The sequence below is a fragment of the Strongylocentrotus purpuratus genome, unplaced genomic scaffold (genome assembly GCF_000002235.5).
Source record: "Strongylocentrotus purpuratus isolate Spur 01 unplaced genomic scaffold, Spur_5.0 spur5_scaffold_9, whole genome shotgun sequence".
Taxonomy (NCBI): domain Eukaryota; kingdom Metazoa; phylum Echinodermata; class Echinoidea; order Camarodonta; family Strongylocentrotidae; genus Strongylocentrotus; species Strongylocentrotus purpuratus.
In genome coordinates this window covers 4,619,705-4,645,325 of record NW_022145615.1, presented here as the reverse complement: position 1 = coordinate 4,645,325, position 25,621 = coordinate 4,619,705, and the positions used below count along the sequence as shown (strand labels likewise).

The following is a 25,621-nucleotide window of genomic DNA, read 5'->3' as shown; positions in this document are numbered from 1 at the left end:
ACAGAAAGTTTTTTTAAACCAATAATGCTTTCAGCACAAAGTTGAACAACAGTAACAAGTTTTACACTCCATGGAGTATAAGAAATATCTGATTCTCACCTTTAACTTGTATTATACTTCACATACAATGTTTAACTGTAATCATTAGGTAAAAATTTCGATGAACATAGCTGTTGTGGCAACATACAGTGTTTTTCGAATCAATGAAATATGCAAATTGATAATAAACTGCATTATCTTCATATCGTGTGAGCACAAATAGTAAAATAATCTATATGTAATAATTAATGTAAAAATGTGTTCAATTATTTGTGAAAGAAATATGGGAGAAAACACTTGACTTTATGCATTTACTCTCTAAAAAAAGGTAAAGACCAGTTTTGGAAATGCCCCCCCCCCCCTCAAAAAATGAAATGGAAGCTCTTATTACCAATCATGAGAAAGAATATGTTTTGACTAATACGTGATGATACAAATTTTGCTGAGAAATCGCCTACTAATTGATATATTTAGTAGATTATTATATCTATTTGGACTGGATAGATATCGCGCACGTGTCACGTAGTCCCATAGTCCTATCTTTCTATGTACAGTGCTTGTAACTTTACCAAGACTGGGCCTAATTTCTTATCATTTTGATGATTCCAGAACCTTGCAGTACACACCAGTACATACCAATACTTATATACTAGATGATCAACCTTTTCTGATCGATTCCACAACGTTTCTTTCACAATGCAATCGCATGACCAGAACTGGTCTTCATCTTTAATGCTGTTAAGGCTAAGTAAAATCATGTTTCACATTCACAGCATAAAGGAGGCCTTTAATTCTTCAAAATTGCATATGATTTGAATTTATCACCTTGTAAATGATACCTGTCACTGTCATATAGAGCTTCACATACATATTCTTTTTTAACAAACATTATACCCTTCATGTTCTAACCAGATGATATAATAATGTAAATATAAAATGATTCATGAATGATATAAATGAATTTTGTTTGATGTAATATTTCCCTACCCATATCACTCAAGTGTCAACAAATTGAACTGCCATTCAAAGAATTCAAAGAGTTCTTTTCAAAGTGCTATAATTGATATACTGGAAGTGGGAATAAAGATCTCTATTTGATGTAAATTGGCAAAAATACATGCCTGTATTCTACTAAAATTTAAATCCCACAGGATGTTATGTCATGTTATGTCCAGTTAAACAAAAGAAGTTCGATAAATGTCTAAATATTTTTAAAATACAAGCACCAGGTTTGACTGAATGATTAGAATATGAAACAATGTTTGTTAATAAGCGAGTTCGTAATTAGTATTTGCACATGGGCAGATAAAGGTCATTCGTACCCAAATTGTAAAACCATTGAGACGAATACTCAGATCGTGCTCATGAAAGTTATGTAATCAGTACTCATTTATGCACCAACAGTACATTTATCTGATACACAGGTGGAAGTATTCTTCTCAAGAGGCAAACAAAAGGTATTCATGAAGCACCTCCATCACCTTGGCAGTGATTATTCTAAAATGCACAGGTGGGAAGTATCCATCGTGTCTAAGATCTGTGGATATTTTGGGGTCAAGAGGTCCACAGCTATTTACGAACTCGCTTATTCTTCAAAACACCAGAAAATATCAGAACAAACGCAGCTCTATGATGAAAGTTGGCCTCAAGGAAAGTTATTTTGAATTTGAGAACATTGTCAGCAACTTGGTCTGTAGGTACCAAATCATTTACTTCCAACTTCTAAGGTCTTAGTGCAGATGAAAAGTAGCATAACTCATGCTATAACTCCAGGATATTTGCATACAATTTGAGAACAAAGCAACGATGCTTACAACATATTACCCTTGCATTACATAAAACAATGTTTTGTGTGCATACGAAGGAAAGCTTTTCTTGGTGTCAAGTCTGTGTCAAAAAACAAAATTGTATACCATTTTCTCGAGAAAAAAAGAAGAAGAATGTTCTGCATGACGACTGTCATAAGTCAGCACCTGTGTAGCATAGCTACAGTTTCCTTGATAAGAAATTCAATTGTGCACCCTCATTACATTGTCAATATTTTGCAAGCATATACAGACAAAACAATAAAGTCAACTTGTTTGGGACAACAAAAGTGGAAACTCTGTGTTAGGGTATAATAAGGTTATGCTCTTAAGACTCCAAACAAGTAAAATAATCGGTTTCAAAGACACCATAGTCCACCATTTTGGGTGCAGTAATCATTTGTATCTTGGAAGCCATCAAAGTTAATCCTCAAAAAAAATCCAGAAATAGTTCTCTTTTCTTGTTTCCATAATATGCGTTACATTTCATTAATTGTATCTCTAAACCTTGCAAATCTGCTAGAATTCATTTGGCATCCAATAAAACAAGTTCTGGTACCACATGAGCAAGGCATGTGTCCCTTAATCAAAATATGATGTAGAAAACTGCCCATCAGAATGGCTACAAAAATTCAGTTGTATGGAATCAATCGTCATCGTCATCTAGAACTTCTCCATCCTCTGGATCCGAGTCTTCATTCTTCTTGGGAAGGTCCCCAAGCTTTGGAAACATCATGCTATCACTGTCCTCTTTCATATCCGTACACTCCTGTTGAGGCAAGGGTAATTCAGATTTTAAAGTACCGGTAGGCATGTTGGGTGCTTCCCTGCTACTGCTAGCACTGGGCATAGGTCCCATTTCATTCATGTAGGGTTCATCATCTAACCTTCCATGTTCATCCTTCATGTCCATTTCACCGCTGGGCTCTCCATCTCCATCTCCCTCAAACCTCTCTCCTCCTCCTCCATCCCCCAAGTCTTCCATCTCTGCCTCATCCTCCTTGTTCCCATGGTGATCATCCTCCCCCTCCTTGCTGAGGGCGGTAGACTTTCTGGTGTGCCTTCTCTTCTTCTTCCTCTCTGCTTCCTCAACCTTTTTCTCTTCTGAGAAGATGTCTTTGACAGTTTCGCTGGAGACGTCAGCATCTAATTTCATCATCTGGATGAAGACTCCACCTGGTGATCGCCTCCTCGATCGGTTCTGAGTGAGAGAATGAAAGGTCATATCCAAAGACGTCATTACCAGAACTCATGAGTTTGGGCTTTGATATCAAAAGGGGTAATGGGTACAGTTTGTGTGGTACTTAAAATTATCAGAGATTTCAATGAATGTGTATATGATAAAAGAGCACAGTAACTTGATTGGGCAGTTCATCCATGACCTGGCTGTATCGACTGCAGACCCATACATGAGAAAACAAGTATTCCAAATATCATACCAGCTTCTTTAGCTCTGGGACTTTCTTTGACTTCTATTTCTATAACCAAATTAGGGTAATCTTGAGTTCTGGAAAAAGCATTCAAGAGCAGACTAACGCTTTTTAAAATTATTTGTTTATGTAGTGAGTCCAGTGTTTGGACCTCAAAGATACCTGTTTCATAACTTGTTAAACATCTCAAAGGACATGAAACACAGGATTAGATGCCTATATATCAGCCAATTGGTGCTAACTACTACATTACTCATATTTTCCATCAAAACTCTTCTAAAGATATCATACAGTTTTCGTTTTCAACAACCATAAACGGCATGGAATTCTGTTAGAAATTCACCTTGATCATTGCCAAAACTTGACACTTTGTCAATGAAACTAAAAATTTACCATTGTGGAATTTGTGGTGTTTGAAGCAACATAAAAAACAAATTTTGTGCATGCATCATCCTTACCATTATCATCATTCCACCATCATTTTCAATCTCCTCTGTTTTACTCCATAACTCCAGCGTCTTCTTGACCCCTAGGATCTTGACCACTCTCAGAATCAGATCTCTCTTGGGTTCTTGTAGGCTGTACGCAACCTGACCTGCGATGACCTTCATCTCAGCATTGGGGTCAATCTCTACCTTCTTCATCATAATGACCTGTTCAGTGTTGTCGGACTGTGTTCCAAGCCTGTTCTTTATGTTTGAGCGCCGGAACCGGTCAGCGACCATGGAGCCGCGCTTTTTAAGTTTTTCCCGCAGGTCATCATGAGGTTGCTTTAGCTCCTCTTCCTCCTCGCTGTGTCTTGGCGAATCATCTGCAAGCCATGCATCATCCTCATTCTCCCCAACTGCCTTCATGAGCCTTCGTCCCTTGGCGACATCGTCTTCTGGTGGGATGTTTGTAGCCACCCCTAGAGGGAGCTGTTCAGTATCTTTATAACTGTAGCTCTCCACATCTCTCTCCATTACCTGATCAACCCCAAAATGTGTGATCTCTCTCTCGACTGCTTCCTGGTTCTGATCCACGGCTACAGAACCCCAGACGTTATTCTTCCTCCTTTTCCCTGCCTCGCCTGCTCCTCCATCTCTGTCTCTGCTCCTTGGCGGCCTGTAATGATCTGGTCTCTCAAACCTACTCCCTCGCCCCTGTTGATCCCTCCGAGAGGTAGGCTCAGAGAAGGGCATCCTATGAGAGACCTTTTTAGCAGATGTGGTCTTCTGTCGCTTCCAGGACTGTTCATCATCACTGTCACTCTGGTCACTCGAGTCATCTTCATCACTGGATTCAAACTTTCTAATGCTTCCTCTGTGTCCATCATCTTTCTTTGGTGTTGCTTGACGGTGTGTGAAGGATGCCATTGGACTGTGTTGAAATCCAATCGCAAAAGATGAATCTACAAAGATAAAAAATAAAAATACAGTTTACTAAATACTAGGACCTTTATCTTCATCTGAATAATGATAACAATAAAATAGAATAATTATGCCATCAATACATTGTTATAAAAGAAGGGGGAAAACAGCAAAACTCCCCAAAACCAAAGCAAAGTCAAGTACAAATTTGAAAAATAAAGAATAGACTATTACTAGAGTCTACATGACAAATGTATAAATCAAATATCTTTCAAAAATTTGTTGTAATGAAGTGATATGGTATTAATTTAGATGAGGGATAGACTCTGTACAATTTCATTTGGGTATGTTAACGGTAGACTCTAAACTCTAAAGAACTAATAATAATCTAATAGTTGTTTGAAATGACAAGCAATTCATTCATTATCCCACATTAGACTAGTATTACCCATATCAGACATCTGAGCAGTGGTTTTACAAAATCATATTACACTTCTTGTAATCCTAAAAGAGCTAATCAGTAAATATAAGACCATATTACCCTCTCATAAAAAAGCCTATGGGCTTTACCTGTTAAAAAAGCAGGAAATAAAGTCTCACTCACATTCACAGCGCCATATTTTATCATTTTCATTGCGCATCTATTGTGACATAATATCACACCAGAGGCACACTATTTGTGGTGTATCAACAATTTCGTCAAGCACTCGAAGCACAGTGCCGGTTTGACAAAGTTTCTTCAGTTCTTTTTTGAGTTTGAGATTGTCATCGATTGCATGTTGCTCTAGCCTTTTAAGTTCTAGGCCAGGTCTAGGGTAGATGTCTGATTTGAACAACAATAACAATATTGACTGGCTTAACTTTCGGGAGATACCACATATATTGCCCTCACAAGACCCATATTGCCCTCTTCTTTGACTCGGGGCAATACGAGTCTAGTTTGGGAAATATATGTTGTAGGGTCTACTAGATCTAGGCCATCTCCCTCAGTTCAAGGCCACAGGAGAGGAGACAGAAGACATATTTGATTGATACTTACAAATATCTTAATGATATATATAGGAATAGTTCAGAAAAGTTCTTCTCTGCTCCAAACAAAGATCTAAGACTTTAAGAGGTCATAGGATCTACTAACTTAAGAAACTTTACCAAAGACGAACTCGCACAAAACTAGCTGGCCACTTTTGTTGGTCCAACCCTGGAACAGCTTACCTATTAAACGACATAGTGTCTGCACCTACTGTGGCTACTTTTAAGAGAAAACTGAGAGCCCTTTCCATAGGACAAGAGGGCTAATCAACCAAGACAAGTAAGTAAGGCCAGTCAATATTATATAAATCACCCACACAAAAACGAGCATATGGGCACGTTAATACAAACTGCCTCAAGAATTTTTCATTTCAATCACCATTGTCGGGCTTAAGTAGACTTTAAAAATGTATCAGTCAATTCAAATACACCTAGTATTGAAATTGATAAAAGCTACAGAGATAAAACAATGTTTACCTTCCTAAAAATGCAGGAAATACGACTCAAATAGCCAACGAAATTAAATCTCCGTACGCGTTCGCGCCTTATAGCCGCTAGATGGCGCTTCGAGGGCAGACCTCGATTTGGTTCAATCAGGGAGTTCAATCTTGTAATTTTTTTTATGTTAGTCTCATTGTGCATTTTTAACAACTGTTTAATTTAGATATACGGCATGAAACGAAATTATTTAGTAACGTTTTGTATTTAATCGAAAGAAAAAAAAACAGATATACAATTCAAATTAATTTAATTTAGTATGACATATAATTCGACACCTAAAACATTGTCGCGATTTAATGTCTCGTTACTGTCTGGTACCAGCTTGACCAGTGTTATGCCTGGCTTAACGAAATAATGACGAATGGCTCTCTTTTTTATAAATTAATGATTCATCAACAAATACTAACAATCGTAATGGATAAACAATGATTCATCATACACATTTCACTTTCATTTTCTCATCGGTAACGAATAACACGGTACCGGGACGTACCGGGGCTAAGAGAAAGCATTTTTTAAATAAATTGAAGCATTTTTTTTTATTACAGTGGACATGTTTACTGCCTTTTATTGATTTTCCATCGATCCACCCCCCCCCCGAAAAAAAAGCTTTGTCTTTCCCCCGGTAGCGGGTTCGTCCCGTATTATTTTTTTTACTGATGATAATGAAAATGAAATGCGTATGATGAATCTTTGTTTCCATCACGAATTAATTGTAGTATTTGCTGATGAATCATTATTTTATACCAAAAGGTACCATTTTCATCATGTCTTAAGCTGGTTATAACACTGGTCAAGCTGGCACCAGCCGGTGAGACATTAAATCGCGACAATATTAGTTTTTAAATCGAATGATAAGTCATATAACTATAAAATTAAATGAATTTGAATTGTATATCTGTTCTTTTCTTCTGACTATCTAATTCCATTTGTATTGAATTAATTGCTTGCATCGTTTATTTTACTCGCAGACCGATTGATGTGACTAGGCTACCCTGTTATTAACAAAGATAATATGAAATATTATTGTCTCAAGCGTTAGGCCAAATAACAAAAATGAAGTGTTTCTCGTCTCCGCCCGCCTTCCTTTTTAGGCTATTTACTATTCAGAAAAAAGCAACCCCCCTGTGATATACATTTTGTTCAAATAGCTTCTCAAGTGATTATCATTCATTTTGTTACATGTTGAATGAGTACAATCAATGACTCAAATAGCACAATTTCTGTGAATAAATAGGCTTGGCCAGCCAAAATAAGCATGGCAGCAATCTTGTAACAAAAATTGCAAAATTATAATGCCCTGCTTCTTCCCTTTTTTAAAATCCGGACGAGAAAAATGTTATTTTTGTTATTTGGCCTTACTCCTTATCGGTAATCATATTTCTCTTCCTTCTCTCCCATTTCTCCGTTTTCTCTTTCTCTTTCTCTACATCCCATTCCCCCCTCTCTCTCTCTCTCTCTCTCTCTCTCTCTCTCTCTCTCTCTCTCTCTCTCTCTCTCGTCGTTTCCCTTGTTCTCTCTTCATATCTCATAATCTCCAACGGTGCAATTCCTTTCCGCTTTCATCACCCACTTCGTGGAAGACGGATTTATAGTTATCCAACACATTAGACATTGGATTAATTTTTAATTATGAAAGCTTATCGATTAGTCTGCAAATTACAAGAGCGGACTCGTAACATCAATTTTCACAAGAATTTTTGCACAAACAGATTTTACAAAACTGATTTTGGGAAATTAACCTTAACGGCCTCGTTTCCTACATCCGTGTAAAAAATATAATTCTAATTATAGGTACATTTAACTAGACTCATGTTTCATTGTCGGAAGTGCCGTAGCAGGATCCATTCATTGGTGAGGGGATGAACACTAAGATCATGGGCCGCGGGGGGGGGGGGGGGGGGGGGGGGGAATGGAGAGGTCCTTACTCGATGAATACAATGCGAATTTACAAGGGCACCGAGGGGAGGGGGGGGGATATGGAAGGATTTCCCCCTTCTTTTCTCTCTCGTCCTTTCCTCCTCCCTATATTCACTCTTTCCATTTTCCCTTTTTTCTTTCTCAACATTTAGTTGGGGGGGGGGGGGGGCGTGCCACTGACCATAGGGTAGGAAAAGGATTGACCATGTGGCTCATGTTCACGTTAGGATGAGTACACGCATAGACAAAATACCAGAAGCATCAGTTTATGTAAGGTGGGATCAACAGAGTAATTTAGAACGGATGTATTGACGAATTTTTGATCATTTGTAATCTGTTACGTTTGATGAGATATGCGGTCAATCTTTTGATATGTAAGATCAGAGTTCTGTTTGATTACTCACGACATGGTGGCAACCAGGGGCGGATCCAGCCGGCGACGAGGCCGGGAGGGACCCAATTCGTGAGAAATATTTAGATAATCGGGGGGGGGGGGTAGTGAGCACTATTTATTTTTTACTCAACACCCCCGCCCCCCCCCCCCCCCTTGAGCAAAAAAAAAAAAAAAAGAGAGTAAAATTGTCGTTACCATCTTTAAAAAAAACATTTTTTTTGGCCAGGGGTGGGGATCCGCCCCTGGTAGCAACCATTGAAAACATCACCACTGAAATACAGGTTTGGTATCAGCGATGAACATAATGACTTTGTGGATCGAAATATCGTCGGGAACATCTACAGATGCTTATAGAACTTAAAATGCCGTCATACAGCGTAATTGAACAGCAGGTCATCAATACAATTTCCAGTATGGGCCTATATTTTTTTCCATTTTAGGATATAAATTTATCTACAATTCACAAACTGATTAAGGCCCATCACATCGTTAATTAACATTGCGAATTCAACTGATACAGGTAAGGTGAAATAGATTTTTTAAATGAAAGGAAAATAGCGGAGAGAGGGAGAGAGAGAGAGAGAGAGAGAGAGAGAGAGGGAAAGAGAGAGAAAGAGAGAGGGAGAGAGGGGGGAGGGGGGGGGGGTTAATGAAAAAAGTAGTTGACTGAAATATAGTTATAAAAAGAACGATGTCCAAGCGAACTGTGAATATTTTCTTTACGTTTAATGAAAAATAACATAATAAAGACAAATACCATTGATGACAAATATCGACCACTGATACAAAAACAAAATCTCATTCAAATAGGAACAAATTTTCGTGTGCAAACTATAAATTAAATATTTTAAGTTAGAGTAAAATCAGAAACAACAATCATCTCTTATAGCAGCACAAAAAAAAAGAAACTAATGGCAAAGCCAACATAACGTCTTTTCATCAATTTTCTATATATTAATGTAACATTACTGTTCATCGTAGACATTATATAATAAAATAAAATATGAAAATTATAAGGATTCAACTTGATACATACAATTTTTGAGATTAGCATTAAGATCCTTAAAATGATAGTTATGTGCTATGTTTACTACTATATTTACAGTAAATACCCAAAATACTAATATACAGACGATTGATAATCATACATTATAATGGAGGGAGAAAATGATCGCACTTTTCAAAAACACATCCTGAAAAAACAACAACAAACAAACAAATAAAACAAAATAAAAATACAAACACTGTTATGCATTTGACCATTCCGAGCTTGAAATAGTTGGACTTTTTTGGAAAATAAGTTATTCAAGTTATAACTTCGTTACTTAATATGCAATGAATATAAATGAAAATGGCAAATAAATAAAAATATCAAGTATTATTGCACTAGTTTAATGAAAACGATACTGCAGCACACGTTTCTTATTAGAAATGGGTATCATTAAATGGCGCTCAAATATTCAAACATGACCAGTACAAAAATTTAGCGATTCATGAAAAACGAAGCTAGTACCTATCCAGATTTGTCATGACATTTAGCAGGTGTTTAGAGATATTGTGTATCGAATTTTGATTTCAAATTTTGAAACAAATCCTTCCAGTTTGGCACGTTTATCATGTCTATGCTCTTATTGTAGTGGGCCCTTTGCAGTCTACCACACGATGCGCACTATACGGTCAGATAACAGAAAAATCGTTGCTTGATATTTTTCTGAGTGGAAGTTTAAGAATAGTTTCAAACTCTCGGCATTATCAAACTATAGGCTGCAATTATCAAACTCTGGTTGTAGTAAAGACATCAATGGGTCTAACTCATCGTCAACTAGTCCAGCTAATTGTTTCCATGGAGACGAGATGGAGCCGTATTTGTTAGTAAAAATAAAATCAGGAGCATCTCTGCTTTCGGGATACTAAGAGGACACGAGTTCGATTCGTCATCATCGACACCATTATCAGCGCCTTTTGATGAAGTAGAATACACCGCCTGCTACTAACGCGACAATGATTATGGTTCCGATGACGATGCCGGCCTTTTGACCACCGGACGTCCTGTCGGAAAGGTTGCTGGCTCCGTTTCCGAAGAGGTTGGGCATGCCGGCGTTACTTTCAAACTCGTTGTCCAGTTCGTTTGTCTCCAACTCGTTGTCGTTGTCGTAGTTGTTGCCGTTCATCTGTCCTCCGCCACCGAGGCCGTTGCCGCCCATCATACCGACGGATGACTGCTCGCCCGACGAGCCGCCGAACGACTGGGCTTCCAGGAGGGCAAGGGAAGCTGTGTGGTCACAAAAAAATGAGATCAATTGATGATGATGATGATGAGGATGATTCACAACAATTACATCCATGGCACCGTATTTTGGTTAAAAATAAACGGCGCAATTACCATGGAAGCCAGTGTGTGATCACATTATGAACATTAGTCTATGATGGCATAGTATAGCCCCAGCCATGGGGGGGGGGGGGGGGGGGGGATGACCATCATTGAGGGGGGGGGGGGGGGGCGGCCTACGTACTTGTAAATGTGTGACATGTGAATTAGCAAGGCCATCGATAAGAGAGGGTATTCAGAGTAAAGTTGGAAAAAAGGGTCCTATCATCTTCTGTTGACGTTTATTTTACCATCTCCACTCTATTTTTCCTTTCCCTAATTTATTCCTGCAATTCAACTGGGGAGGGATGCCTCTCTGTAGCTACCCAGCTGGTTGCTGGACCCTTAATACGGGAACATGTAAGAAAAGCTAGGATTGTATTATTTATAGCTGTCCATATACAATATAAATACCGCCTATGAAATAATATATAGACTGATGTAAAGTAATCCACGAGTGTTATGAGGTAAAAAAAAAAAGCAATAACAAGAAAAACGAGCAGATAAACATGTATTATTTGTGTGTATGGCAACCACTTATAGAAGGTGAAAACATGAGCCCATGCACGGGATTATGATGTACTAAAATAACACATCTCAGTTAGTGTGCTGTTAGCCAGTGGCAGATCCAGGGGGGGGGGGCCGGGGGGGCCGGCCCCCCCCCCTTGAGAAAAAAAATCATGCAAAATCACGCGATTTTTACCTTTTTTTTTTTTTTTAAATTTTCGAGGACCAAAAAAAAAAAATGTGCTCACTACCCCCCCCCCCCACTGAGCGACTTTTCGGCTGGCTTTTGGGACTGCAAAAAAATGTCCGCTTACCCCCCCCCCCCCCACTGAGCGACTTTTCGGCCGGCGCGATTTTCAAATTTTCGGGAGCAAAAAAAAAAAAAAAGTTGGGCCCCCTCCCCTAAGAAATCCTGGATCCGCGCCTGCTGTTAGCTACAATTAAATTTTGATTACATTTATAATCATTTACTTAATAATTCCTTGTCATTATAACTAATCATCAAGCGGAAAAGTGAGATAAAACTGGATCTCCTCGACGCTGAAAGTTTCACTACCTTCCACAAGCCATATCTGAAAACTACTTAACACGGATTTGGGCATCGTACGAACTTGGCAGAACATATCACACAACCTAGTATATATATTCATTCAAATTGTAAAGCGCTATTTCGGAGCATCAAAGCTGGACACATGTGAATATCTTGGCACACGGATCTGTTTCTTTTTCTGGCTCAACATTTAAACGAAGATAGAGGATATCACGGAATTATCAAGTTAACAGGGAGTTTCCTCCCGTTTGCTATGATTAGAAGTGGGCCCCTAATTACAATGATTATTTTCTGCATGCACCCCCTACAATAAATATACTCTTATCAACTTTGAAAGAATGGGTACACGGATGTCTAAATTTAGCTTGGACTGTCTTTGAAGAAGTCCACTATTACGCAATAAAAGGAAAGGACATGTCTCGAATTCATTTTGGCAGACCCGTGTTAACTGATCAGTGGAGTAATGAAGGTTAAGAAAACATTGACGAATAAAGAAGGTGATGACAACAATGATAGCACAAAGAAGAAGCTACTAATTTGTTAGAGAGAGAGAGAGAGAGAGAGAGAGAGAGAGAGAGAGAGAGAGAGAGAGAGAGAAGGGGGATTGTAATACACAATAAAATAGATAAACATCTTTCAAATCAAATGAACGAACAAAGAGAAACTTTATACAAAAGTACTACTATACAGACAACTATGATAAATGAATCTATGAAACAAACAGATAATGGAACACATCATTAAATGGATGAAAATAATTCGCATAAGCCACCAGATTTACAAATATTATTTTGGCTATTTGGTCTCGTTGGGCTTTAAACTAGCTACCTTAACATATTTTGAAACTTTTAAATTCCATGAAATTAAAGCATTTCCTGTGGGATTAGTTCGAGTGTCAACCTGCGAGATTTGAAGGATAAACTTATTTAATGCAAAGCTTCTGATATATTTTTAAAGACACTCGTGAATATTTTCAAAGTAAACAAAACATAGTGGTCGCATTAATTGTGAAATTATGCTCGAAAAAAAAAAGTTAAAGCAAAATCTTTGTCGAGTTCAATGCAAGGAATTATCAAATTTCTTTCCCTAAACAGTAATTTCACTCGCTGCTCTTCATTACTTTCTTGCCGTCTAGAGCATTTAAGATCTAAATTGTATCATTAACCAGATAAGTCACAAAATATTGTTTTATCATGATCAATATCTTTAAGGTAGTGCCCAAATAGCTTTTGGAATTTCTTGGAAATATAAATGACAAACATTTTTAACGATGCATCTTTCGATTTTTTGTTGATTTAATAAACAAAAAAGTTCTAATTATTTATGAAAAGTACACTATCATCTCATTATGTCATTAAGTGCTTTCATGAGACTCGTTTAGTAAAACCAGAGTGTGCCAATTAAAACAAAAATATATAAAAACAAATTATATTAAAACTTGAAGACTTGAGTTGGTTTAAACGAAAATGTAAGCTGACGAACATAACTCACAAGTTTACAGTTGACGTCAGTTACTCAAAAGCTCAGTCCTAAACAATTTAAATCAACCTGTATGATAAGGGGTGCAAATTAGTGGGTAAGCCACCTGCTTTAAAATATACTGCAATATGTAAGGTGCTGCGGTGCAAAACTTTTTACGACGTGACATCACTATGTAGTTTGAAAAGGACCTCGTAATTTAAATTCCACTTCTAAGTACGAATGCATTAAGTAAACATTTCCTGTCGAAAATTGATAGTGAATTATTGTTTCGGGAGGGGAAACAAATGAATTTAAGGACACTATTATGATAAAGTTGATCTTTGCGATTCATGAAATATATTATAAATCCACTTGGTAAGAACACGTAAAGAAGAAGAAAAAAAAGTCAGTTTAATATCAAAGGAAGAAGTAAACAATTTACTTGTAGCTCCACTTTAATGAGAGAAAAAATACATACAAAATTACACATGTGAACATCTTTCTTTTTAATGACTATGGAAAATTATATATATTTTGAGGGGGGAGGTAGTGCAAAACTGCATGAGGTCTAATCACTTGGGTCCTCTAGCCTTCATGCAGATCATATTCGTACCGATTCATTAAACTTAATAAACATGAAGGACGGTTCAAAATTAAAGACATAACTGGCTCTCCAAGACTTATAGGGACAAAGGGCTCAACCTTGCATTGGATCTATGATCTTTTTATTCATTCAAGAGCTAAAACCGACCCCAAAACCAACCAACGCGAATTAGGACGTTTCTTGCTGGATCTTTCTATAAATCATTTTAACAACAAATCTTTTTTGTTTTAAAGAAAAGAAAAAGTAATTGCGACTTACCAAAGAAACAGACGATAGCTAGTACAGTTTTCATATTGAAGGCGAGTATTAAAACACACTTCCCTCGAGGTAAAAAGATCGCAGGAGCAGAAATAAATAATCAGTACCGAGGCAGAAAGTCCGTATCAATTAAATGTCAGGATGGAATGGTACCTCTAAAAGTTTGACTGCTTTATATATCGGCCCCCTTCTGACCTAACCCGAGGAGTTAGTTCGAAACACACACCCAAGCATTGACAGGATTGATTTTACAGCGGCGCGCTACTTTTTGACAGTGTACTTTTAAAAAAGAGCGCGTTAATCTCGCGCGCTCGCATTATTTCGCAGAAAAGATTAATATGCTGTCATAAGTTCTCTAATATTTTTGGACAAGTTTTAACTGTATCTTAAGAGAAGATATCGACTTCGATTAGATATGATTAAAGGTCAAGTCTTGACATGTGACTAGTGACTTCATTTCCGCAGAATACCCTTTTCATCCTGGGCCTCCACTTACGCATGATTTAACCAAAAAATGGACCTCTTTCGATAAACGTATAGTTGTAACTCGTAAGTGAAAACAATTTTCGAGGTTTTTGTTCGTTTAACGACCATTTTCTTTCTCCTCACATCAATCTCTATTTGGAAAGGTAGGTGTACATAATGAGAAACTTACAGTGTTGCACGTTAACAATCGGTGTTGGACTTCTTAAAAAAATAAAAACACTGCCCTGTCGATAATACAGTATGATGGCGTATTTAGTCGCGACGAAGCCCCCCCCCCCATCAGCCACGCCCTTCTTGCTAAGTTCAAATGCACTATTGTCTTGTTTTCTGTGAAGCTACATGTGTATTTGATGGGTTGTGATTAACTCCATCACGTTGTTATCGGGTAATTCTCAATGTACCCCCTATCGAGATATTTTATTACCCCCTTTTAAAATTTCTCAAGAGTCCAAAGAGAGAGAGAGAGAGAGAGAAGAGAGAGAGAGAGAGAGGAAGGGGGGGGGGGGGCACCCACTTTTTAAAGAAATTTCCAGGTGAAAAGTCAAATACACCCACCTTTTTAAAACAATTTTCGGGCCGGATTTTGGGAACAAGAATGCGGGGGGGGGGCAGGACTTAAAGTTGTCAGTCCCATGGTTGCTGTCTTAAAAGCATACACATGCTTTCTTAGCGACCAAACCAAAATATAAATTTCAATATTCTGTGTAATGGAAAATAATAAATTTGATAGACTAGATTTGTTTTTTCTTCAAAACAATACATTTTCGAAAGAAAGAAAGTAGAGGCTACTCACACAATTGGAATGACGTATTGCATGTTCAGAAACTACAATAAAATGTTTTTGACAATAGAACAATTAAATCTCATCGAGTCAGCTAATGATCAGTGATTATGTGAAAGAATTCGGCATGCTGATGGGCTATCACAGCAGGTGGGAGCCATGAAATATCTTACTCATGTTGGTCGATCATTCATCGACATTCGACAACATGATCAGGCATTATTTATATTCTCTCCATATATCTATTATCTAGTTGCGAGCCCATCTTTTAATGTGACTGCATGTGATCATTCTGTGATTTTATCTAGTTGACACAAGTGATTTTTTTTGACAGGTAAAGAGAGAGAGAGAGAGAGCGAGAGAGAGAGAGAGTGAGAGGGAGGGAGAGAGAGAGAGAGAGAAAAAGAGAGAGAGGGAGAGGGAGAGAGAGAGAGAGGGAGAGAGAGAGAGAGAGAGAGAAGAAGAAGAGAATGAAATGATAAATGATATTACAAATGCTTCCTTGGGATAAAAGAAAAGGAATATTTCTTAGATGATCGTTTGTTTTGTCAGGACATCTTTCACATCTAAGTCTATTCATTGACTTATATCAGGAGATAGAGCATTACCACAATTTTTATTCACAATATTGATAAAATGTGTGTGTAAACTTCACGCAAACATACAAACATTGTGCCTAAAAACTTTAGATGACAAAAGAAATACCTTAAACTCCAAAGTGGTTAATCATTACAGCCAAACAAATTCATTAATTTAATTTTCCACGATTATGTGGGCCTAACTTAGGAAATTAGTATTTTCCGCTCGCTTTTACCATTTCTCTTAACCACGGGTCTAATTACTATAACTGTAACATGTACGTCATATGTCACCCCCGTGTCAACTCCCAAATATGGTGACTGAGAGTGACAATTAGCCTCAAATCACATCATCATTTTTTTCATTGATAAGCGATAAGTGGAAAAACCCCAAATCTGCCCTAAACTTTAAACCCAATTAAAAGTAAAACAATCGTGACAATTGTTGACACTGATCTAAACTTGTCTGCCAGCATCCTACTTAAATAACAAACTTGCCTTTTTAGGTCATGGTTTAGGGGGTTCTTTCGACCCCTTAAAATTCACTTCTGTATTATTAGCAAAATACAAAAGAAAAAAAAGGCATATGCGCAACACGCAAGCGCTGAATATTGGCAACTTATAAATGCGAAGAATGTTGGCCGGATTACAAAAATACAGGTATATGGGCAAACATCCAGAAAATATAATTGTCTAATTTACCCAACTATATCGTTTTGCCTAAAATAGATTAAAATGAACATAACCGAGTCTGTGCTGGGGGGGGGGGGGGGGGAACAAAATCGCCAAAATGAGTGAGATCAAGAATAGAAACAGTAATGTATCCTTCAGAAGTTAAATAAATAAAGAAAAAGTAACAGTAGTCATGTTCATTTATTGTTTTATTTACTATTCCGGTATATAGAGCGCTATATAAATTTCCTAACCATGACTGTAACAAAATGGTTCAAGGTTATATAAATGCAATAATATATTTTTTTTAAATAAGACAAAGAGGCGTATAAAACGGGGGGGGGGTGGGCTGGGGACCCGGTCCCTCTACAAGATCTCGCTGGTTCCAAGATTTTGTCTGACTTGTTTTCAATTACAGATCGATCAATCGATCTTATTTAATTACTGGGTGTAAGCCACAAATATGTTGAAACAGTTGATATTTCTCCCAGGAAGCATTACATTTACAAAAAAGATTCTTTGACAAAAGAAAGAAAAAGAACAATAGCTATACAATGCTTAAGAACTGCAATATACGTAATGCATTCAGACGCCAGTTTTCATTACTAAACAATGCAATTAATTATATCATATTGTAACTATGTAAGGGCATGGTGGTGCCCCCTAAATGTGTTGACCCCCCTGTCCCCCTACTGAAAACATCCTGACCTCGATTAAATACCTAGACTATTATCTATGATCATTATGGTAGTAATCGTATAGGAAACAACAGTACACAAATTGAGGCCATAGCATCATGAATATTAACATAAGTAATATCATCATCATTATTATTATATTTTAAATATATATTTGTCCATTCTGCTTAACAAATTATGTTCATCTATTTCATTAGATTTTTTTTGGCTGTCATATTTTCAAGTGATTTGCTAACAATGTCAGTCAGTCCTTCTTCCGCAAATGACTTTATAAAGTTTGATGAAATATGATAATTTGACAATCTATCTTTTCACTTTTTCCTATAATAATTGTCTCTATTTGATTGATTATGATTGTTATTATATTTATATGGAATGAAGAAGAAAATAAATCAAATCAAATTAAGCAAAGCGTTTGTGACAGTGCACCGACGCTATACAACTGGATAAAATGAACACGATGAGGAAAGTTATATTTATGACTTAATCACTGATGATACATAATGTTAACTCGCGGGAAATATAGGGCAGGTAGGGGGATGAGAAAGGGGGTAAACAACAGCCCACAACATAGGGTTGAGGGTAAACATACACGTTAATAACCCCGTCTGTACTATGACACACTTTTAAACATGCACGCGACAAAAAAAATAAAAAAAATCCGTTAAAGTTATCCTTTTATTAGGAGTATGATTTTGGAATTGTATACGAAAAGACATCAGAGAGAGAAATAAGAAATTAAAGAAGACTTTTTTTCTTTATTTTTTTCGGGGGGGGGGGTCGGGGTGAGGTGTAGAATAACTCTGCAGAAATGTTTAAGATGCTTAAATTTGCCAACGAGCAAAAATAAATAAATAAATCGGTTATCTTGTAAGGAAAGTATCCAGATAAAACTTTTGGCCAAAAATCAATCACAGTCAGACTGCATCACTGTGAAAGAGCTCGTTTTGTTTCTTATAATGATTGACATGACGTAATAAGAAAAAAGAGCTTAATATCTAATATTTTGGAATTCAAATGCAAAATAAGTGCAAAGTCATATAGTTAACAGACTCAAGGACAAAAAACCTAATGTTCATCTAAACTGAGACTCTGATAGGAAAAAAAATGCATGGATGCATGAAATGACCGACGTTCTATTTATTTTCCGCAAACTGTATAAAATCTAATTTGAGATCATCTGACTTAGTACTTCTAAATATAGCAATGCATTGAGATTTTACTTTGAACATATTAAACATGAAACTTGAAATCGCACGTTAACCAAAGTTCCTCAAATTCGCGTGATATAGTGAGGTTAAACTTTTGATATCATGCCAGGATAGACGTTTCATATTTTTCTCGTTAATTGGAATTGACACGGGGATATTTTCATCGAATGGATTCGTTGAATACATGAGTTGCATAATTATGAACATTCCTAATGCATTATCAGTGTAGGCTATACGAAAATATGAGCATTTTCAGGGATAGCGAGGACTCTATATTCAGTCAACTTTAAATCTGGAATAAAGAGTTGTAAGGACTGTGTACATAGATTAGATTTAGATTTAGTATTAGATTTAGAAAAAAAGTGAGGGAGATAGGAAAAGAGAAACAAAAAACAAGGTAAATTAAGAAAAAATATAGATGTAGGTAGCAAGAGAGAGAGAGAGAGAGAGAGAGAGAGAGAGAGAGAGAGAGAGAGAGAGAGAGAGAGAGAGGAAACATAAGGGGGTGGGCACACAGGCAGACGGATAAACAGAAAGACAGATACAAAGCCATTGCATAATAATAATAACCTTATTAAAAAGCATGCATTTTAAGAATAAATGAATATTTTTATTTAAAAGTATTCTTCTCTAACATCAGGAGACAACGTCTGTAGATCAAGAAAGGACAACTTTAAAGCAAAAAGTAGTTTACATAATATTATTATCTAAATTTTCTTCTTCAAAAATAGAACTTTTAATGAACGTTTTCTGCAAAGAAATTCAAAATACGTTTGCATTCCTAACAAGCTTAGATATCGTTGCAAAGTCATGTGTGCGCTGAAAATATTTTGCAGAGCTTATTACTGAACCGAGTCCTTGGAAATCAGACATGTGATCATTTTCTCTAAGTGATTTAAACAGAACTGTTTATAGTTAAAAAATAAGATCGGTCGTAGTGAGAACTGTATTTAAAGAAATAGTGAAACAAATTTGTCTGCGTTAATGGTGCACGCGGAGGGGCAAGGGGCGCTTTTCCCGACTTGTTTTTCTATCTCTAAACGAAGGTTCCACACCTTTGTTGCACCTTCACTGCATTATGCAGTGGATGCTTTGCATAGGTGGATAAATGTACCTCCTATTTCCTTTTTTTTAAGGGGGGGGGGTTGTTCTTGTCATTCTTCTATCCTATTTTCAATTTTTCATTTTCAAAAGTCATACATCTAGGGCACCTTTAAACTCTCCTGATAAGCGTGCTAAGATTCAATAAATGAACAGCTGTTCCACTATATAGCACCCCTGGTATGCCCATCTTGCACCCATACCATGAATCATAAGCAGAACATGTGGTTACAGATTTAGAACAAAAGGGTCGTGACAAAACGAGTTCATTGTACTCCCCTATCCCATCCGTCACGTTATGACATCGGTGAGCCTGCTATCAAGTTGAAAGATAGCACATGAGTAATGAATATTATAAAGAATGGCAATCGAAACAGAAAGAGGGGAAATAGAGGGAGGGAGGGAGAAAGAGAGAGAGAGAGAGAGAGAGAGAGAGAGAGAGAGAGAGAGAGAGAGAGAGAGAGAGAGAGGGACCAGGATATAATAGAGACCTTCACCTTTATAAGGGTAATTATGTGTCCGAGCAACTGTGGGAAAACGGATAGTTTCAAAATGGAGAAAACAAAATATTCGACTTAGATAAAAAGAATGCCCCAAAGAATTGTCCTCATATTTTGTACTCAATAATTTTTAGAGTGTTTAATAAAACGAATCGTAAATAAAGTTGCATTAAAGAAAAATAAAATTGCTTTTGAAATGACATTATTAATTAAGTATCCGCAAAAATGAGTTGATGGGTGGCCTCCAAGTAGGGCATATGCAATTAACTACTCTATAAGCTTATTCCACCTCTCCTCCCTCGAGTTGAAACCGTATGCAAACATCTGAGTGACGTGTACAAATCTATTGTGATTTCAATGTATTATATCTTTTGGTGAGGTTTCATAATACAGATGGAGATTCAATTTCACATATTTTAGATGTTTGGATAAAGACAGTGATTTGCGATTCTACTCAACAGCATTTCTTGACCTATGAAGTATATTATACTCAATGATACCGTACTCCATATTTATAATAGCATTTTGTAATATTGTCACGATGCCATGCTTTCACAGTTAAGTAGCAGAGCAATTAGGCTGGGTCGCAAGTCCAATTAATTACAGGAAATTGCTTCAATCAAGCTTACCCACATACTCGTTTTGTCATGTCTTGTCTTATCTTTTTATGTAATTTTCCTGTCCTTTGTGTCCCGCTTTGTCATTCTTTTCTTCTGGTATTTTTTTTGATTATTTAGATACTTTAAAATGGTTTACGAAAATATGTTATTATATTATATCTATTTTACTGTGATTATTAAGACACTTTAAAATGATTTATGCTAATAATGTTCATATTATATTTATTCTTGGGATCCTACAAAAACAAGATATGCTTTCCCAGTAGGTTCCTGTTTCATTTCATAATTTTGATCTTACTTTGTCAACTATATTCTTTATTGTGCAAACAATTGTTATATGAAATGAATAAATAAAATCAATCAATCAATCAATCAATCAAATTAGGAACGATGTAATAAATCATAAAGAAATGATGTAATTGGTTAAGGCCGATGTCAAAATATTGGATTTTTCTGTAGCCAAGAGAGCGGTAATTATCCTCAAAGCAACCATGGTAACAGTGGTACTCAAAGTCAATTTTGAGTACATGCTGTATAGCTCTATTTCAAGAAAGCGCTCTTTTAAAATGTGTAAATTGTTGTCATGCAATCAGTATGAGCTGTGGCATAATTATGTTAGGCCAGCCAACTGTAAACACAAATAAATATACCAACAAACAATCAACAGAAAGAAAGAAAAAATAGCGAAAACTTGTTGGAGACCGCAAACAATACCTACAAATCGGCAACACACACGGGATTAACCATGATAATGTTGCAACATGGAGGTAGGATTAGCTATGTCTTAGCTCCTTGGTTGCAGGTAGCCAACGTATGCGGTCGGGAAATATGGAATGCCTCGTTTATTTAGATTAGTGTTCACCGAAATTATACACTATTGCGTTCATAGATTATTTTGCAGATGCTAATGTGATAATTATGTGGGACTCTGTTGGGTTTTTATTCTTGTTTGTTACCAAAATGAAGTATTATCTTGAAATGTCATACATGATTTATTAAATACTCAACCCACCGCAGCTGAAAGCTAAATTGAAATTCTTTTACATTCAATGAAAAAGCAAAAGCTAAGTTAAGTGTGGATAAAAAAATAACAATGGATATTTAACAATAACATGAATGGAAGAGAGAGGGGAGGAGAGACAGATGAGACAGAGAGAAACAGAATGGAAGAGAGAGAGAGAGAGAGAGAGAGAGAGAGAGAGAGGGGAGGAGGAGGGGGGAGGGACAGAAATAACTTACTTTCAATGGAAGCAGAAAAATCAGACAAACCAATCAAAAAAATTGAGCAAAATCGGATAACGGATAAGAAAGGTATGAATTTGTAATGACATGAACATTGTTGAAAATCACAAGACAAATTGGCAAATCACTCATGAGTCTGTGACATCATTGCATCACCACCCCCTATTTGTTTCTTTATATCGATAATATACATTTCCAATTTCCCCCCTAAAAATCTCACTTCCTCACACCAGCATCCAAGTTATATTATTAGTATGTTTGTGTATGGATGCACTAATATAGAATATTTTTTCAGTTAAATCATGAAAAATTTGAATTTTGATAAACTATTTATGTATAAATCAATGATTATGAATATACAATATTCAGAAAATAGTATAAATTCTTCAAAGATCATAAAAGATTTTGTGAATTTCATGCACGCAATATGATACAAATCATATAACCTTGGGCAAAGGCATGGGAAAATCAAAGTTTGGGGATAAAAAGGTGATCTAATGGGATACAACATTTTAAGCAATTGATAAATAGTGAGGTAATGACGTCACAAATTGATAACCAAATTGGTAATTTGTGTAGGGATTTTCTTTCATACTTAATCAAATTTCATAACTTCTTTATTAGTAATCCGATTTTACTCTATTTTGTTTTGCTCTGTTTCTTTTGTTTTTCTTCATCTATTAAAAGCAAATTATTTTTTGAGTGGACTAAGCCACAAAACAGTTTTCAATAATGTTCATATTATATTAATTCTTGGGAACCTACAAAAACAAGCTATGCTTTCCAGTAGGTTCCTGTTTCATTTCATAATTTTGAACTTACTTTGTCAACTATGCTCTTTATTGTGCAAACAATTGATATATGAAATAGAATAAATTCGAATCAATCAATCAATCAATAATAGGCACCAACGGTGTCGATTTGTATCCGTGGATGGGGGGATGATAGGTGCCAAAATATTTTCGGCAATGGATCAAAGCAACCAAGAGGTAGAAGCGTGTGGCAGGTTGCTACCCCTCCCCAAGCGCGTAGCCAGGATTTCATTTTTTTTTGGGGGGGGGGGGGCGGGCGGTAGTGAGCCCGCGAAGCGCGCTCCCCAGGGGGTTGGGTGCAGGGAGGAAGGAGTTTCCCCCCTCCCCGTGAAGCGCGGAAGCTCTGACGTTTTATTAGATTATTAAAGAAAGAAGACGATTCGATGTACCATTCTCAACTCTCAATCCTTGTCTAAATTCAGTTCCCCCCCACCCCCGCGCGAAGCACGGAAGCTTTGACGTTTCATTAAATTATTAGAGAAAGAAGACGATCCGTTGTACCGTTCTCGACTCTGAATTCTTGTTTCACCCTCCCGCGCGAAGCGCAGAAGCTTTGACGTTTCAATTAATCATTAGAGTAAGAAGACGATTCATTGTACCGTTCTCGACTCTTAATCCTTGTCTGAATTCAGTTCCCCCCTCCGGCGCAAAGCAGGGAAGCTTTGACGTTTTAAATAATTATTACTCTTAATCCTTGTCTGAATTCATTTTCGCCCATCCCGCGCGAAGCGCGGAAGCTTTCACGTTTTATTAAATCATTAGAGTAAGAAGACGATTCATTGTACCGTTCTCGACTCTTAATCCTTGTTTGAATTCAGTTCCCCCCCCCCTCCCGCGCGAAGCGCGGAAGCTTTCACGTTTCATTAAATTATTAGAGAAAGAAGACGATTAGTTGTATCTTGTCCTTGTCTGAATTCAGTTTCTCCGCGCGGAAGCTTTGCATTTCAATAAATTATTACGCTTAATCCTTGTCTGAATTCATTTTCGCCCATCTCGCGCGAAGCCCGGAAGCTTTCACGTTTCATTAAATTATTAGAGAAAGAAGACGATTCGTAGTATCGTGTCCTTATCTGAGTCCAATTCACCCCGCCCTCCCGTGCGATGCGCGGAAGCTTTGACGTTTCATTTAATTATTACTCTTAATCCTTGTCAATATTCATTTACGCCCATCCCTGCGCAAAGCGCGGAAGCTTTTGCTTTTCATTACATTATTAGAGAAAGAAGTCGATTCGTTGTATCGTGTCCTTGTCTGAATGCAGTTTCCCCCCTACCGCGCGAAGCGCGGAAGCTTTGATGGTTCGATAAATTATTACTCTTAATCCTTGTCTATATTCGTTTTCGCCCATCCCTGCGCGAAGCGCGGAAGCTTTCGCATTTCATTACATTATTAGAGAAAGAAGACGATTCGTTGTATCGTGTCCTTGTCTTAATGCAGTTTTCCCCCTACCACGCGAAACGCGGAAGCTTCGACGGTTCAATAAACTATTACTCTTAATCCTTGTCTATATTCATTTTCCTCCTCCCGCGCGAAGCTTTACCGTGTCATTAAATTATTAGAGAAAGATGACGGTTCGTTGTACCGTTCTCGACTCTTAATCTTTTTTCTTCCTACGTCCTCTTCCTTTTCTCTCTCTCCCTCTCTCTCTCTCTCTCTCTCTCTCTCTTTTTGCCGGTTTTTTTTTTTTTTTTTTTTTTTTTTTGGGGGGGGGGGGGGGGGGGGGACTGCCCCCATTGCCCCCCTGGCTAGGCGCCTGTATCCTCTCAGTCTCTCTCTCTCTCCCACTCTCTACTGTTTTGCACTTTTTCGCTTCGCGCTTAACATTTAGCTCGTTGCTTTTTGACGCTGCGGCTTGGCATGTGGCGCACTGCATTTCTATGATGCTGTTGATTGAATAAATTGAATAAATTCATCAATTCCCGATGAAGCCGTATGAGCGAGAATTAAATATATTCTTGTCTCATATACGGTTGTCTCATTTACGTATGTATTATGAAAATGAAATAGCAACATATTGATGGTCATCTTGCAAGTAATAACCATTAACTACTCCCATCTGGCTCTCATCATTAATTTTTCTCCTCATTTTTTTTTTTTTTTATGGTGAATTATTGGGGGGGGGGGATGATTGTACAGGCCACCCCCCCCCCACCTGAAATATTGGGGGGGGGGGGGGATATATCCCCCCCATCCCCCCGGGATCGACACCCATGATAGGCACCTCTTTCCCGACCTTAAAATTCGCTAGTTGTGAAACATAGACATAGTGTTTTTGCAGGTACATACACGCACTCGATGTTCTGTGAATAGATGGCGCTATGCACTATCAGTCCTCCCAGGAACATGTAAGCTTCATACCGTCCGCTCGCTTTGAAAAAAGGAAAATACCGCCAAAAGTATCTGCAAAGTGTTCCTAAAAGAAAATGAAGTGCGTTTACTATAATACGTAAGTAAAAAGAATTAGAAGAAGTAGAAGAAGAAGGAGAAGGAGAAGGAGAAGGAGAAGGAGAAAGAGAAAAAGAAGGAAGAGAAGGAGGAGTAGAAGGAGAAAAACAAAAATAAAGTTGTTCTATCATTTCTTAGAAATTTCTTTGTTTTTATGTGCATTACTAACGGACGCATTAAGTAAATTTAGGGCAGATAACCTACATTTTCAACAAGCACTTTCCACCGGAAAAAAAAAGTAGGCCAGGTACATTTTTGTGTT

The 25,621-nt window shown here is 37.2% G+C and overlaps 2 protein-coding genes across 2 annotated transcripts; both read right to left on the bottom strand.

Annotated features, from left to right (window-relative positions):
• Positions 1–2,159: 2,159 nt before the first annotated feature.
• On the bottom strand, positions 2,160–6,212 carry LOC115920694 (phosphorylated adapter RNA export protein-like). The gene is made up of 3 exons (XM_030977141.1): positions 6,130–6,212; positions 3,733–4,664; positions 2,160–3,045 (listed from the first exon to the last, which is right to left on the bottom strand). Exons 2-3 carry the CDS (start codon positions 4,627–4,629, stop codon positions 2,491–2,493), a joined length of 1,452 nt encoding a protein of 483 aa, XP_030833001.1. The 5' UTR covers positions 4,630–4,664; positions 6,130–6,212; the 3' UTR covers positions 2,160–2,490.
• A 2,962-nt stretch (positions 6,213–9,174) lies between these two features.
• LOC588217 lies at positions 9,175–14,439 on the bottom strand. The gene is made up of 2 exons (XM_795402.4): positions 14,216–14,439; positions 9,175–10,739 (listed from the first exon to the last, which is right to left on the bottom strand). Exons 1-2 carry the CDS (start codon positions 14,247–14,249, stop codon positions 10,420–10,422), a joined length of 354 nt encoding a protein of 117 aa, XP_800495.1. The 5' UTR covers positions 14,250–14,439; the 3' UTR covers positions 9,175–10,419.
• Between the last annotated feature and the right edge of the window lie 11,182 nt (positions 14,440–25,621).

What these genes read in the sequence shown, in the direction of transcription:
- LOC115920694 (XM_030977141.1), bottom strand. Translation starts at nt 4,629, where the DNA reads ATGGCATCCTTCACACACCGTCAAGCAACACCAAAGAAAGATGATGGA. An exon ending in ATGGTGGAATGATGATAATG is followed by an intron (nt 3,046 to 3,732) that starts GTAAGGATGATG and finishes TCTCTCACTCAG; the next exon opens with AACCGATCGAGGAGGCGATC.
- LOC588217 (XM_795402.4), bottom strand. Translation starts at nt 14,249, where the DNA reads ATGAAAACTGTACTAGCTATCGTCTGTTTCTTTG. An exon ending in AGCTATCGTCTGTTTCTTTG is followed by an intron (nt 10,740 to 14,215) that starts GTAAGTCGCAAT and finishes GTGACCACACAG; the next exon opens with CTTCCCTTGCCCTCCTGGAA.